The sequence below is a fragment of the Theobroma cacao genome, chromosome 8 (genome assembly GCF_053813885.1).
Source record: "Theobroma cacao isolate CCN51 chromosome 8, ASM5381388v1, whole genome shotgun sequence".
NCBI classification, from domain to species: domain Eukaryota; kingdom Viridiplantae; phylum Streptophyta; class Magnoliopsida; order Malvales; family Malvaceae; genus Theobroma; species Theobroma cacao.
Window position 1 is genome coordinate 1,607,783 of NC_142646.1, and position 14,264 is coordinate 1,622,046.

General features: G+C 38.3%; 2 protein-coding genes across 2 annotated transcripts; one reads left to right on the forward strand and one right to left on the reverse strand.

The window, feature by feature from the left end:
• Positions 1-2,536: 2,536 nt before the first annotated feature.
• Positions 2,537-7,763, reverse strand: LOC18591478 (coatomer subunit alpha-1-like). Its single transcript, XM_007017616.3, has 4 exons — positions 7,472-7,763; positions 7,111-7,360; positions 6,076-6,579; positions 2,537-5,734 (listed from the first exon to the last, which is right to left on the reverse strand). Exons 2-4 carry the CDS (start codon positions 7,316-7,318, stop codon positions 2,787-2,789), a joined length of 3,660 nt encoding a protein of 1,219 aa, XP_007017678.2. The 5' UTR covers positions 7,319-7,360; positions 7,472-7,763; the 3' UTR covers positions 2,537-2,786.
• A 3,967-nt stretch (positions 7,764-11,730) lies between these two features.
• LOC18591479 (S-type anion channel SLAH4-like) lies at positions 11,731-13,542 on the forward strand. The gene is made up of 2 exons (XM_007017617.3): positions 11,731-12,655; positions 12,978-13,542. Exons 1-2 carry the CDS (start codon positions 11,768-11,770, stop codon positions 13,317-13,319), a joined length of 1,230 nt encoding a protein of 409 aa, XP_007017679.2. The 5' UTR covers positions 11,731-11,767; the 3' UTR covers positions 13,320-13,542.
• Positions 13,543-14,264: the final 722 nt, after the last annotated feature.

Below are 14,264 nucleotides of genomic sequence, written 5' to 3' on the forward strand. Positions count from 1 at the left end.
AGGAGTTGGGTTTTAATTGGAGATTGAATGATGTGTGGGAGTCTCAATAATTGTGTCCCTGTCTTTCACTCTCGAGCCCTGCGCTAGCTTTCTCCTGGTTGACTCTCTCGTGGCCAAGCATTTCCTCGACACGACAATTTCTTTGGGTTTTTTTTTTTTTTTTGTGTATGTGTGGGTGTTTTGTTCGACATTATTACATGAAGCAACCCCTTGGAGGAGTGCTCTCGAGTAGTCATAAAACTAACTTCCCATTCAAACCAGAGAAAATCCTTGACATTTCTTTGTTCTATCATAACACACAATTACTTTCGGTATCTTTTGGTATATTTTATTGATAGGAGATTAGATGTTTTAGGGTTATATTCATTCGATAATTCTTTTTTTTTTTGGTAGCTTTCATGTGTGGGACTAGTCATCTCAATTCATCATGAACTCGACAAAGCTAAGCTTAGCCATCCATTTAGCAAAAGACTCAATAATTATTTGCGGTTTCCATGCTCTTTTTGATCACATTACTCATTAGCTTTCCGTCCTTTGAAAAATAAAAAATAAAAAAAAATAGACAAAAGTAGTGTTTGATTTAGCAAAGCCAAAATTTTTGTTGTACAAAAAGGTTGAACCATGACCTAGGAAGACCTATATATATATATATTTGAACCAAGCTACAACTGTAATTCTATGGGTTTGAACACATTTTCTTGACCAAAAAAAGGAAAATATTAGCTTTTTGTTTATTGGTTTATAATATGAAAAGAAGAAAAACCCTAAAAAGTTTTGGTGTGCTAATGCCAACTTTGATCGTTAGAAAACCATTCAAACCAAATATACAAACCTTGTTCTTTCACTGACCCTTTGAAAACCATTCACACATGTTTAATTTCCAATGAAGATTCAAGGGTGGGAGCTAGGGAATATATGAAAAGAGCTGCATAAAAATTATTGAAAAACTTTCTCCTCTTTCTCGAAAAAGCCATGTGGGGTTTCCTTCATCATTCAGGTGGTTCTCATGCTGCCCCTGCAGGCTCGTTTTTTCTGCTTCCCTCTCCTTAATCTCAACCTAATCCGAGGGGGAGGGCCAAGCATATTTGGCCAAAATTAAGTAAACTTGCATGATTTTCTTTTTGTTAGATAGCATAAGTCCAAGTACCTCATCTTCTAGCTTTTGGAAAAGAAAACCTCATCCTTATTGTACCTACATGGTGGAACAAAGAAGAAAGAAAGAAAAAATAAAAAGAAATCACGTGATTTTGCATAGATGATAGATCCCACAAGAATGTGGATCCAAATTCAGAGATTATACATAAGATGGCCATAAAAAGCAGTAGCAGCAGTAGCAGAAGAATGCCTTTGGAAACTACCAGTAAAGCGAAAACCCTAGGTTGGCTAATGAACTCTCCTACTTCACAATACGTGTAGGGGTCCCTTCCTTTCATGTCCCTCGCCAACTTAGAGAAGTCTCTCTCTCTCTCTCTCTCCCCCTCAAATTAGTATAAACCACGCAGCTGAGCCAGCCCCACCCTAAAGCCTAACCTGCCCACTCGACCCATAAAGGGGAGTGGCAAGGGGGGACACTACGTGCAATTATAGGCGGAAGGTTTTTAAAGTGCAAACTCATAGCCTTTATCAACAGTACTTCTCTTATTTTCTCTCCCCTCTACGTGTCTTTATATAATATTCATATTAACTCGTATTTATGAACTCCTAGTTATATTCATTGTATAGACACAATATCAAATAGAAACTCATTTTCAAAACCTCTTTTACCTCTCGTTCTCGACAAGAACTTTCACATGTCACAGATACGGCCAATGCAATGGTTATGGGCCGGGGAGAATTAGTTAAAACAAAAGATTAGGAATTTTATGATAATGGATTGGTCCCCCTTTCGGCCATTGAAGAATAGGGATGGAGATAGGGATTAGATGGAGGTTTAGAGGTGGGTCCAATTGGGGGGATTAGAGTGGGCCCGGTGGGCTTTGCATGTGATGGGCATGATGAGGTGATATTTATAGGCTGAAATGGATAGGGCATTAGGTTTTTACCCTTTAAGCATATTATTGATTGGGAGTAAGTAATTGGCCGTTGCATGACATAATGTCTTGGGGAGGAAAGGTTGAGACTCACAGAACTCGCCCCTGTCACGTGCCTAGGTGTACTAACTTTTTGACAAACCTACGACCCCTCTTTAAAACTGATGCCCTCGCAACGGAAACAGAAACCCCTTCCCTGACCTGTTTCTACTCGTGGCAAAAGGTTCTTTCTTTTTCTTTTTTTTTTAATCTGGAAAAGTGATGTTAACTTGTTGTGATGATTCCTTTAAAGCAACACTCCATTTTACAGCTGACATTCTCAAACACTTGTGGGGAAAAAAGGTCTTTCGTTGAAGTAACTGTTCATCGCTTTTTCTTTTCTTTTATTATTGTTATTATTATTATTATTTTAAATATATTTGGAATTAAGTTTTATGCGATGATGGTAGGTCGTCGGTGACTTCAGTTTAGGGATGGAAAGCAATCGTTTTCGTGCATACATTGAATTCGCCATCTCAAACTGATGCACTACTACTCACGAGTAACAAGAATATTCTAAGCCAAAATTCTCGAGTTTATTACAGTGAATATCATACCGTAGAGGAGAACGTAAGGAATTGAAATAAGCTGGCAGTAAAAAAATAGAATAAAAAAAATAATAATATCGGATATACAATCTGATTGAACACACTCTGCTTAACTGTTGATGGAGATGGAAAGAACTGAAAATTGGTCCAAAAGACCTTGGTCTTGGAATCATCTCATTTGGGAAGGGGAACAAAGTAAACCAGATGCATCTGATCCAACCACTGCGAGATCACAGACAGGACAAAGCTGACCTTCCTGGGATGGAACAAACCGTGAACTGCAGTAAGGGCAGCAGACATCCTTCTGTCCACGGTATATAGGCACATAAGTTGCCCCACAAACTACGAATGGGTTCCTGAAATCATAGTTCAGCTGGACTTTGTCGTTCGTGTTTCTCTCGGCCGCTTGCAGGACTTGACGGGCAGTTTTCGCTTGGTTTTCATTGGTGGGATTGGTCTCCAACAATCGCCTTGCGAAGTTAGCAGCTGTCATTAGATTACCATTCTTGTAGCAAACAGTCATAGCATTCAGCAATGCCAGTCTCATGTGAGGTGGCTGAAGGTTACAGTGGGTGAAGTAGGCTGCTAGCTCTTGTTGACGTACAGGATTGTCCTTAAGTTCCCTCCTTTTAAGCTCCATTTGCAAACCAAGAACATACTCCTTCACAATGATGATCAATTCCTTCACATCATCAACCTCTCTCCTAGAGTCAACAACGATCAAAGGAATGGTGTGAAGAATACTAAGAAAGAGCCGTAAAGCCTCTGTAAACTTTCCAGAAGTTGTGGCCTTGTAACCGGCCTTGAGCTTCTCCTCCAGCTGATAAAACTTAAAAACAAGAGCAGGCGGGCTTCTTACATTAGGACTTGCTGATTCAGTCCATCCTCTTTCCACTGCCACAAGAGTGACAGGGGCAGAGGAAAAGGTAGGAAGATAAGAATGGCAGCCCACTTGCAAGTCAAGGAATAATTGTTTCAAGGGAGCGAAATTCCTGATACCCAATTGCCGGCTCAACAAACGCATGGCGGTATCAAAATTGCCTGCAGCAGCATGTTCAGCTGCAAGGGATGATTTTTGGATCCAAATTTGACTTACAGGCATACCTGGAGTAGGGGCAACAAAAACAGATGAATGAGCATTGCCAGCAGTTTTTGGAGTACCCATTTCAGGTGGAAGTTCAAGATCCTCAAGATCCCATCCTCCCTCATCATTCTCTTCATGTGCTTCTTCCACAAGGGCCATACTGACGTCTCCATTTGGCATGTTTTCCACATCAACAATATCCAAATCCTCACCCCAATCAGCATCAGCAGCCTCTTCATCTTCTTCCTGAGCATTTCTGCCAACATTATCAAGACCACCCTCAAATACTCCTCTCATTACCCTTAACAAAGGCCAATCTCCACCGCATAAGACAGGACTTGGAGGTGTCAAAAGGGATGGAGATCTACCCTCAGGCAAAGAGGGAATATCATCTCCCAGGTCAGCAGCTAGATGCTCAGCAATATCATGGAGCCCATGAACTGCAGCAGTGATGTAAGCAAGTGGCAAATGGCCAGCATTTTCCAATATCTTGACACGTTCTTTGATATCACCCAAGTATAGAGCGTTGTGGAACTCACCCATGACATCATTCTTGACTTCAGCAATTTTTAGCATTTTCGATAACTTATCCATGTTCCCTGTGATGAGGTAGAGAAATGATAGTCTGTCGAAATTTTTTGTCCTCTGGTAAGCATATTCAACAATGCCTGCATTACCCTGCCGAAGGGCCTCCACCCCCAAGCGATACCAGTGATCTTTCTCATCAATTTCCTTGGCAGAAGCAACTGCAATCTGGATGTTCCCACTCTCTAGTGCCAAGTTGAAGCGTGTCCTTTCATCCCTTACAAAATGAAGAGCAACCTCAGGGAAGCCTTTCTGCTGGAGGTATGCAATCATGGCTTGCCCACAGAGCTCAGAACTCCTAATCATGCTCATAACATGATCATATCTCTTTTTCAGGAGGGACAGCTTAAATACATACTCAGTTGCATCAAATACTATGGCACGATTTTTCCCATCTCTGTCCAAGCAACACATGGTGTTTCCAGACACTTTCGTGATGTACACTGGTACATCGAGGGTCCTAATAACTCCATTGTCCCCATTGGGAAGGCAGTATTTGATGTGAGTCAGTGTAGTGTATATGAAGACACCATTGTCATCCCAAGCCCCACTCTTTACACGGATTGTTTCATGGAGAGTACATTGATTCACGAGCTTCTTGTTGGCTATTATGATTGAATGTTTGCTCAGCAGGGCAACACTCTCCATATCGTTTGACCAAACAACATACCTAACAAAAGAAGTTTGAAGCTCTGCAAGAATCATCCTCTGTTGGAGGTCAAAGATAATTACTCGATCCTCTGCTTTGCATAGCAAGTTCCCGGTTCCAGCATAAAATATTGAATCAACAATAATTGGAATGGCAACTTTTTTCACAATCTCATTTTTAAGGTTCTTGACTAATACTTGATTGCTGCTCTTGTCAAGCACAGCAAACCTATTTCGAGCAACAAAAACTGCTGATCCACCAATACCTTTTTTTGCGTCTTGAACAGACTCACCTCTGCCAAAACTGTCTTTAGGTATAATGTAAAGTTCATAGGAGCCTCCATCCAATTCTGAACAGACCAAAATAGCATTTTCCGTGGGGCTATAAGAAAGTGTTCTTGCCCCTTGGTTTAAACTGGTAGAACCAGGCCTACGGATTGGGATCACCTGAGTGTCTTTCTGAGTTGAGAATTCATAAAAGCGCAAAAACCGGTCTTTAACATAGTACATTGAATCACCACTCACAGAAAAAGCAGGGCGTTCCCTCTCCAGTTTGAAAACAATCATGCCACTATCATGACCAGCAGCCATAAGGTTCATCTCAGGATGACATGCAAGTATCCAGAACCTGTCGTGCTCCCTGCGAAATGTCTGAAGGCCAGTACGCTTGGTAGCATCCCACACTCGAATACTCTTATCCTCTGAATTAGACACAATGATGTCCTGCCTTGAATGGAATAAAACACATGACACGTTATTCATGTGCCCTCTCATAGTGTCAACTTCCCAAGCCTTTGTATCTGCAATGAAGATAGAGTAATAAAAAATTGTATGTCACTAAACCTTTTTTTTTTTTTGAAGAATATGTCATTAAACTTTACACTGCAAAGACACTATATTGGCCAAATGGAATTGACAAAACTAAGGTCCTTTTGCCTAAATTATCTCAAATCAGAAAATCCACATTCCAGCATCCATGTCTTTAGACATGCTAATTTTAACTTGCTCGGGTCATTCTGATAAAAGAGCCCTTCAGTGGTTTTTGCGTTGTCTGTGTAAAGAAATATAAACACACATCGACCTTTGTATATAACAAGATAATTCTAAAGAACTAAAAGCAAACAGGATTACAAAGACATACCATTCATTCGCCAAAGTTTCACTTGTCGATCATCCGCCCCTGAGACAATTAGAGGAAGAGTGGGATGGAACGAGGCCCAGTTAACTCCTCGATCATGACCCTCCAAGACATATTTAACAACAGCATCCACCCCACCAAAGAAATCTGTGTTCATCTGGCTCAACTGACCCAAACGCAGGATGTCATCGGCAGGGGCAACTGTTTTCTTCTTCAGGGCGCCAATATCCCACACACGAACTGTTTGGTCCAAGGATGCTGAAACAACCAAGTCCTCCTTAGGATGGAATGAGGCACACATGACATAGTGATTGTGTCCAGTTAGCACTGCAATGCAAGTCCGAGACTGCCAATTCCATATTCTGATTGTTTGGTCATCACTTGCACTAACAATCCATGGATACTCATGATGAAACTGAACAGTACGTATATAATCCAGGTGCCCAAGAAGTGTAAACAGACATCTATGCAGTTTATAATTCCAAACTTTGATCTTGTAATCATCCCCTGCACAGACCCGGCATTTACATTTAACCAAAAGCTACCACTCCTACAGATAACCACAATATTTAAAAGAATAAACAAGACACCACATTTGCCAAATATCTTTATAGAGTCTTTATATTTTAAATGTCAAATCCACTTCGATGCTTTAGTAGGCACATTCCAAGTACAACAACAGGAAAAAATCTGTCCATTCCTCCTTTAGTACTTAGTGTAAATCGTGTTTCTAGACAACGTTAACCAAATCTAAGACTTGAATTTTCAGCTAAAAATTTATAACTAGAGATCATATCATGCTCCCGCTTTTCCTTCAAATAAGTTAAAAGAACTAAAGGTACGCCCAGCATAACTGATAATGGCAATACCGTAAAATACAGAAGCACTCCTATGAATTGAATCTAATTGTTTAGATCACGAATTCGAAGATCATAAAACATTGAAATATTCAGATAAACAAGATTAAATCTGCCAATGCGCCAATGAACAAGATCTTGCAAATGTTAAAAGAGCAAAATTTTGAAAAAAGTTAAAAACCTCCAGAGACAAAGAGAGGCTGGGACTTGTGGAAATGGACGCCACGGACGGGGCCATCGTGCTCGTCGAATCGATCAATGAGAGTCCCCATCCTATAATCCCACAGCTGGATCACGCCGCTGTGTAGACTCGCTAAGATCCATGGTCTCTTGCTGTGAAAGCTCAGCCCTTTCACCCGATTGCTCTTCGTCTCAAATTTCGTCAACATCTTCACCCTCTCCCTCTCAAGATCCAAAGTCAAAACGCAATCCTACCATTCATTAACCGAAACAAATTCAAATCTTTCGGAATAACAAAAACCTAAAACAGCAGTAATTATCGTAAAGACTGTCTAAAACAGAAACGAAAAAAGAAAAGTTACCTGAGAGATTGGGGATCAAGAAGAAACGAGCATTGCAAATTGAAACGGTATTGAGAAATTGGTAGATCTGCCAAGGAGTTGGCACAGGATAAGCAAAGTTGATAACGTGTACGTTAAGGAGATGATCGGAAGAGAGTATCGCCGATCTGTTAATGAGGAAAAGGAAAAACCTAGAAAAGAAAGATACAAAAGCTCCGTTTTTTATTCTCTTGGTTTTCGGGTTTTCAGCGCGAGATGTTTGTGTTTTTTCAGGACGGTGCTATCACTGCATCACACGTCTTGGTGCTGCTTCGTTTTCAAATAATCTCTTTACTTCTTTGTCCTTTTTCCTGTTTTTCTTTTTTCTTTTTCCAGTTCTACTTTTTAGTAATTTCCAAGTGAGGACATTAATTTTCATTTTTTCGGTAATGGAATTTTCGGAATAAGACACATCCAACACGTGTTTATGTTTGGCAAAAAAATTGTTTTTATATGTTTCCGCATTTATAAATAGAAAATGATATACTTTATTACATTTGCCTTAATTTTTTTAAGAAAAGATGATAAATATGCAATCTTTGTTAGATGAAGATTAAATTGGCATTTTTCGAATGAATAAATGTATAATTATTTATGCATTGTCATTTAATTACAGAATATTATTTCGTGTAAAATATAAAAAGATAAAATTTATTTAAAATAAATATGGTTTTGGGCTCATCCAATCCAAACCCAAAAGCTAAAATCCAGTATGCAATGGGCCTATACTTGAATCAACTTTCATGAACTTGAGCCCGTAGTGATGGTTGAATGTTTCCTGGTGAGCTTACTCATTCCCGGTGGGACCCTGGCTCTAGCTTGGACACAAGAAAAATTATGATCTAATTACATGCTATCAAGTGGATTTTATGATGTTATAATCATATATTTAATTATAAAATAATTAATTTATTAGTTAGATTATTTCAAAGATACATAATTGAACCAACTCACCTATGTGTTATATATCCTTGAGATAATTTGAAAATAATATTTAAATTGGACCAATCAAAATTTAATTATTGATTATATAATTTGACTCTAAATAAATCAAGATAAATTAGAGATACTAGTTATATTTTTGATCAATCAAAATTTAATTATTGATCATTTAATTTATCTTTAATAATTATACTAATTTAGAGATAAAAATCAAAATTAATTATTGAATTATTTTTTAAATAAATTAAAATAATTTAGAGATAATATCTAACTTCAGTCAATCAAAATTCAATGACTCAAAGTCTGACCAATCAAAAGACTTTCAATGAGTTATCATAATTTATCTTTAAATAAATTAAAATAATTTATAGATAATTTAAAGAGATTACATTCTTATTAAAGTCTCTCACTTAGCATTATAAATAGGAGCTCCTCCCAGTTATTTTGGATTCATTAGAAAGCATTCAAAAATTGGGAGGCATTCGAAGATTGAGAACATTTCGAAGATCGAGAAGAGTAGAAGACTTCTGAAGTAAATATCAAGTGGCAACGAAGTTCAGTGACAGCGAAGTTCATGATCAAGATCAAGCGACAGCGAAGTTCATGATCAAGATCAAGCGACAGCGAAGTTCGTGATCAGATAAGCGACATCAAGAGACGGCGAAGTTCATGATCATCAAGATCAAGCGACAGCGAAGTTCGTGATCAGATAAGCGACATCAAGAGACGGCGAAGTTCATGATCATCAAGATCAAGTGGCAGCGAAGGTTGTGATCAAAATCAGTATATCAAGTATTCATGATCAAAATCAAGGGTTATCAAGTGGCAGCGAAGGTTGTGATCAAAATCAGTATATCAAGTATTCATGATCAAAATCAAGGGTTATCAAGTGGCAGCAAAGTTTGTGATCAAGATCAAGCGGTAGCGAAGTTCGTGATTAAGATGAACATGATCAAGATCAGGATCAAGATCAAGCGATAGCGAAGTTCATGATCAAGATCAAGATCCAACGGCAATGAAGTTTATGATCAAGATCAACGTGTTCAAGATCAAGATTAAGCGGATCAAGCGGCAACGAAATTCGTGATCAAAATCAAGATATCAAGTATTCGTGATCAAAATAAACATGATCAAGATCAAGATCAAGCAGCAGCGAAGTTTGTGATCAAGATCAAGATTACGAATACCAAGATAAAGCGGCAGTGAAGTTTGTGATCAAGATCAAGATTAAGCGGCATCGAAGTTCTTGATCAAGATTAACGTGATCGTGATGAAGATCAAGTGACAGTGAAGTTTGTAATCAAGATCAAACAACAACGAAGTTTGTGATCAAAATCAAGTGTTTGTGATCAAGATCAATAAAATCAATGGTAGGTAAAGCGGTAGTGAAGTTCGTGATCAAGATCAAGCAACGAAGTTCGTGATTAAGATCAACAAAATCGAGCAGCAATGAAGTTTGTGATCATCAAGATCAAGCGGTAACGAAGGTTGTGATCAAAATCAAGATATCAAGTATTTGTGATAAAAATCAAGGGTAGATCAAGTGGTAGTGAAGTTCGTGATCAGGATCAAGCGGCAACAAAGTTCATGATCAAGATCAAGATTAAGCGGCAACGAAGTTCGTGATCAAGATCAAGATCAAACGAATCAAGCGGCAACGAAGTTCGTGATCAAAATCAATATGATCAAGATCAAGATCAAGCGGCAGCGAAGTTTGTGATCGAGATCAAGCAGCAGCGAAGTTCGTGATCAAGATCAAGATCAAGAAGATCAAGATTAAGCGGCAACGAAGTTCGTGATCAAGATCAACATGATCGTGATCAAGATCAAGTGACAACGAAGTTCATGATCAAGATCAAACGGCAACGAAGTTTATGCTCAAGATCAAGTGGCAGTGAAGTTTGTAATCAAAATCAAGATATTCGTGATCAAAATCAATAAAATCAAGGGTAGATCAAGCGGTAACGAGGTTCGTGATCAAGATCAAGCGATCAAAATCAAGTCGTCAAGACCCTTGAAGCTGAGTCAAGGAATATTCAATAAGAAATTTGTATGTACAACAACATTTCCAAAAGAAATTCTTCTTTTTTACCACTTTTTTTTTGCCTTCGGTCTCCTTTAACTTGATTATGTTCACTATGTCAATTGCTCTTTGACCGAACAATGATCCGATTTCTCCTAGATTTTCATAATCCTTCCTGGACCTGGAGGAAAGAACAAGAACTGTATCAGTATCAATGAGGAAATAACATCACAAACTCATGAAGATATGTCAATTTTTAACATTGCTTGGTCATGCTAAGTTCTTCACAATCACAGCCTTTGTATCTTGGACAAGATATGTGTCAAAATCAAAATAATGTCCTTTTGTGATAAATATAAATAAAATAAAAGAAAGTTGGCAAGTTGTCAAGAAAGTCCAGTGTTCCATTTTAATGGGGGATTCAAAGAAATTAGGCTTACCTGCAGCACTCAACATGGCAAAGCCGTCAACAACAACAGGTTTAAAACTCGAAGAAAAAATCTCCAAACTCTTGCAAAGAAATGACCTGTCTCTGGAGATAATTCAAACTTCAAAAAGTACTGCAACAGTACTTTTGCATTTGATAGCAGCCTTCCTCCCCTACTTTATCCCATCAATTTCTCCACACAAGTTGTATCACTTGTGATTCAGACCCAACATTTAGCTCCTTCTCACTCACTAGCTTTTGAGAATATTCTTATCACAAATTCACAATCACAAAATTTATGCCCACTAATCTCAATTGGAAGGTTTTCTTATTATTTTTTTCTTAAATTAAGAGAAAAAAAAACCTCTTAATCACAAATTCCATGTGTTTTAAAAGCTAGAAAGAAGTTTTCCTCTTCAATATATATATAAAAATGAATGTTCAATTGTCAATTAATTGACACTTAAGTTATCAATATAAAAACGGCATGCAATGCATGATGAAATCGATCAAATTTGCAGTTGGAGTAAAATCAGAAATTATTATATAGATAGTTTTGATCTTTTCATTTGTAAATCTAACTAATTTTATGATTAAGTACTTGTGTTTGTGAATTCTTTGAAAAAAAAATTGATTATATATTAGTAACGTGTGAAATTACCTTTTATATCTTATTACTCTTATTATTAAATTATACTTAGTAAAAGAAATGAATTTCACAAGGAAATGTCTATTCCACGTGCAATTTCATAATTTTTAATGCGTTATTGTGTATCACGTATCTTTTCTCTAGCTCTATAAATACCCACCATGGTAACCAAGAAATATGCACAACCTCCATCACAGCTCTTATCTAGATTTATGAGACTGATGTATCCTCCTAGCCATGGCCATCGTAACATCCCAAGCTGAGCTCCAGTTTGTAGTGATCACACCCCACACCAGCAGCGATGCAACCCATCAAATTCAAAGAAGCAGCGTCTCAACCATTGTTGCTAGGCGTCTTAAGGAATCAAGTACTGCCATCTTAACCAAATTTCACGCAGGTTTTTTCAGGGTAAGCCTATCTCTGGGTGGCCAGGCTTTGTTATGGAAGACATTAATGGGGCCAACCGATGACACGAGCAGTCTAAGAATTACCCTCCACATGTTTCATCCCAGGGCTTTTACTCTACTCTGGTCTTTCGCGTTCCTTACCCTTGTTTTGCTCTCAGTTCTTTACCTTTTGAGATGTTTATTTTACTTCAAGATGGTGAAAGAGGAGTTCCTGCACCATGTAGGGGTTAACTACCTATTCGCTCCGTCGATTTCTTGGCTTCTTTTGCTTCAATCAGCGCCTTTCTTTACCCCAAACAACCATTCCTACGTGGTTCTCTGGTGGGTTTTTGCGGTTCCTGTTGTGGTGCTTGATGTGAAAATCTATGGCCAATGGTTTACTAAAGGGAAGAAGTTCTTATCAGCTGTTGCAAATCCGACGAGCCAGTTGTCGGTTATAGGGAACCTGGTGGGTGCACAAGCCGCGGCAAATATGGGGTGGAAAGAGAGTGCTATGTGCCTTTTCTCACTAGGGATGGTGCATTACTTAGTACTCTTCGTGACGCTTTACCAGCGTTTACCAGGCACCGATCGGCTCCCAACGATGCTGAGGCCCGCTTTCTTCTTGTTCTTCGCAGCACCAAGCACGGCCAGCTTGGCTTGGCAATCTATTTCTGGTGCTTTCGATACAGCATCGAAAATGCTTTTCTTCCTCTCGCTCTTCCTCTTCATGTCACTTGTAAGTAACGTCTGCTTAAATTACTGTCAATTAAGATAATGACGTAGCTTGAAAGTAAATTTTCATGCCCACTAAAATATTAGGTCCCCTGTGGTCCATAAGGAATTCGTTTCCCCATGCAATGACAAAAACGTACAACTGTTTTGGTAGGCAGCGTACGTTTTCGAGTTTCTTCAGATAAGGGCTCGAAATTCAACCTTGGTTCTTTCCATGAATTAACAGATTCCGTACGTGCCCACGTGTACGGTGCACGGGTTGGGAAGTGCAATCTTATTCATGTTGTAATTAAGTAATCATTTGCTTGCATTTTCTGTGGCTACAGGTTTGCAGGCCGACACTGTTTAAGAGATCTATGAGAAGGTTCAATGTGGCATGGTGGGCTTACTCGTTTCCCTTGTCTGTGCTTGCTCTAGCATCAACGGAATATGCAGAAGAAGTGAAAGGCGGCCTTGCACGCCTCCTAATGCTTGTTCTTTTAGCATTTTCTGTCTTGGTCGCCATTGGTTTGATTTTGTTCACTCTGCTCAACACTAAGATGCTCTTACCTCACAATGATGATCCAACTGCAAGTCATCTCGATTCTCATCTGCCGGAAGTGTCACGACAGAGAAAATCAGCAACTACAACAAGTACTGTTCAGACAAATGATAAAACATGTGTATAGGTGAATGGTAGATGCTCTCTTACAATCTCTAATTTGGGAAACTTAAGTAGCTAGTAACTATCTGAAGAAAGTATATCAAGGGTCTCGAATTCCCTGACAGACATGAGCAATTCCATCCAAATAACCGGATGTTCATGCACCATATGCCAATTGGACAACATGGAAATCATGGGGGAAAAGGGATAAACTGTAAGGGTTTATCAGATTTGTGGATAAATTTCTATGTATCTATCGTTTTGCTGACAATTTGTGAAAGTAACAATTCAATTTTTCCAGTTACAATAGAACTTGGCTTCTAGCTTTAGCAACTTGCGGTTCGATGTCCAACAATATCTTTGCAAACGTTGACAGATCGGATCAAATCACAGCATTTTCAAAACTTCATCAAGGAATTGATTTGACTAAATATGTTGCTTAGACCCAAAACCCAAAAAGGTGAAAGTGATTTTTGAATATGTATATTCACGAATAAGACACTAAACTAATTAACAGCCTAACATGTCTGAAGAAAAGTCTAAATCAATAACAATGCCAAAGAAATTAATATTTTTAGTTAATATTGAAATTTGAGTTTTTTTTAAAGCATTGATTTCGTTTATTAATTTTCATTATAAAAATTATCATAAAATTGTACAGTGAAGCATAACAGCACATGGGAGACAGAGAGCCTCTCTTGTGCATTTCTATATATATATATATAAACTTGATAACAGTTTATAATGGTTGTGTCTGAGATCAAACTAATCAATATATCTGCTTTACATTGCTCCCAGCATGAACAAGAAGAATCCAAAGAGCACATTTCAGAATCATCCCATCACAACTGGGTTATAGTTACTATCTTCAACCCACCTCCAACATCAAATTAAGTCTTTTTTTTTTTTTTTGGATTTGGTAGAATTGACAAAAGAATTTAATTCATCCAATACATCATAATTACTTTTG

What these genes read in the sequence shown, in the direction of transcription:
- LOC18591478 (XM_007017616.3), bottom strand. Translation starts at nt 7,318, where the DNA reads ATGTTGACGAAATTTGAGACGAAGAGCAATCGGGTGAAAGGGCTGAGC. An exon ending in GCCTCTCTTTGTCTCTGGAG is followed by an intron (nt 6,580 to 7,110) that starts GTTTTTAACTTT and finishes GGGTCTGTGCAG; the next exon opens with GGGATGATTACAAGATCAAA. An exon ending in GAAACTTTGGCGAATGAATG is followed by an intron (nt 5,735 to 6,075) that starts GTATGTCTTTGT and finishes TCTTCATTGCAG; the next exon opens with ATACAAAGGCTTGGGAAGTT.
- LOC18591479 (XM_007017617.3), top strand. Translation starts at nt 11,768, where the DNA reads ATGGCCATCGTAACATCCCAAGCTGAGCTCCAGTTTGTAGTGATCACA. An exon ending in TCTTCCTCTTCATGTCACTT is followed by an intron (nt 12,656 to 12,977) that starts GTAAGTAACGTC and finishes CTGTGGCTACAG; the next exon opens with GTTTGCAGGCCGACACTGTT.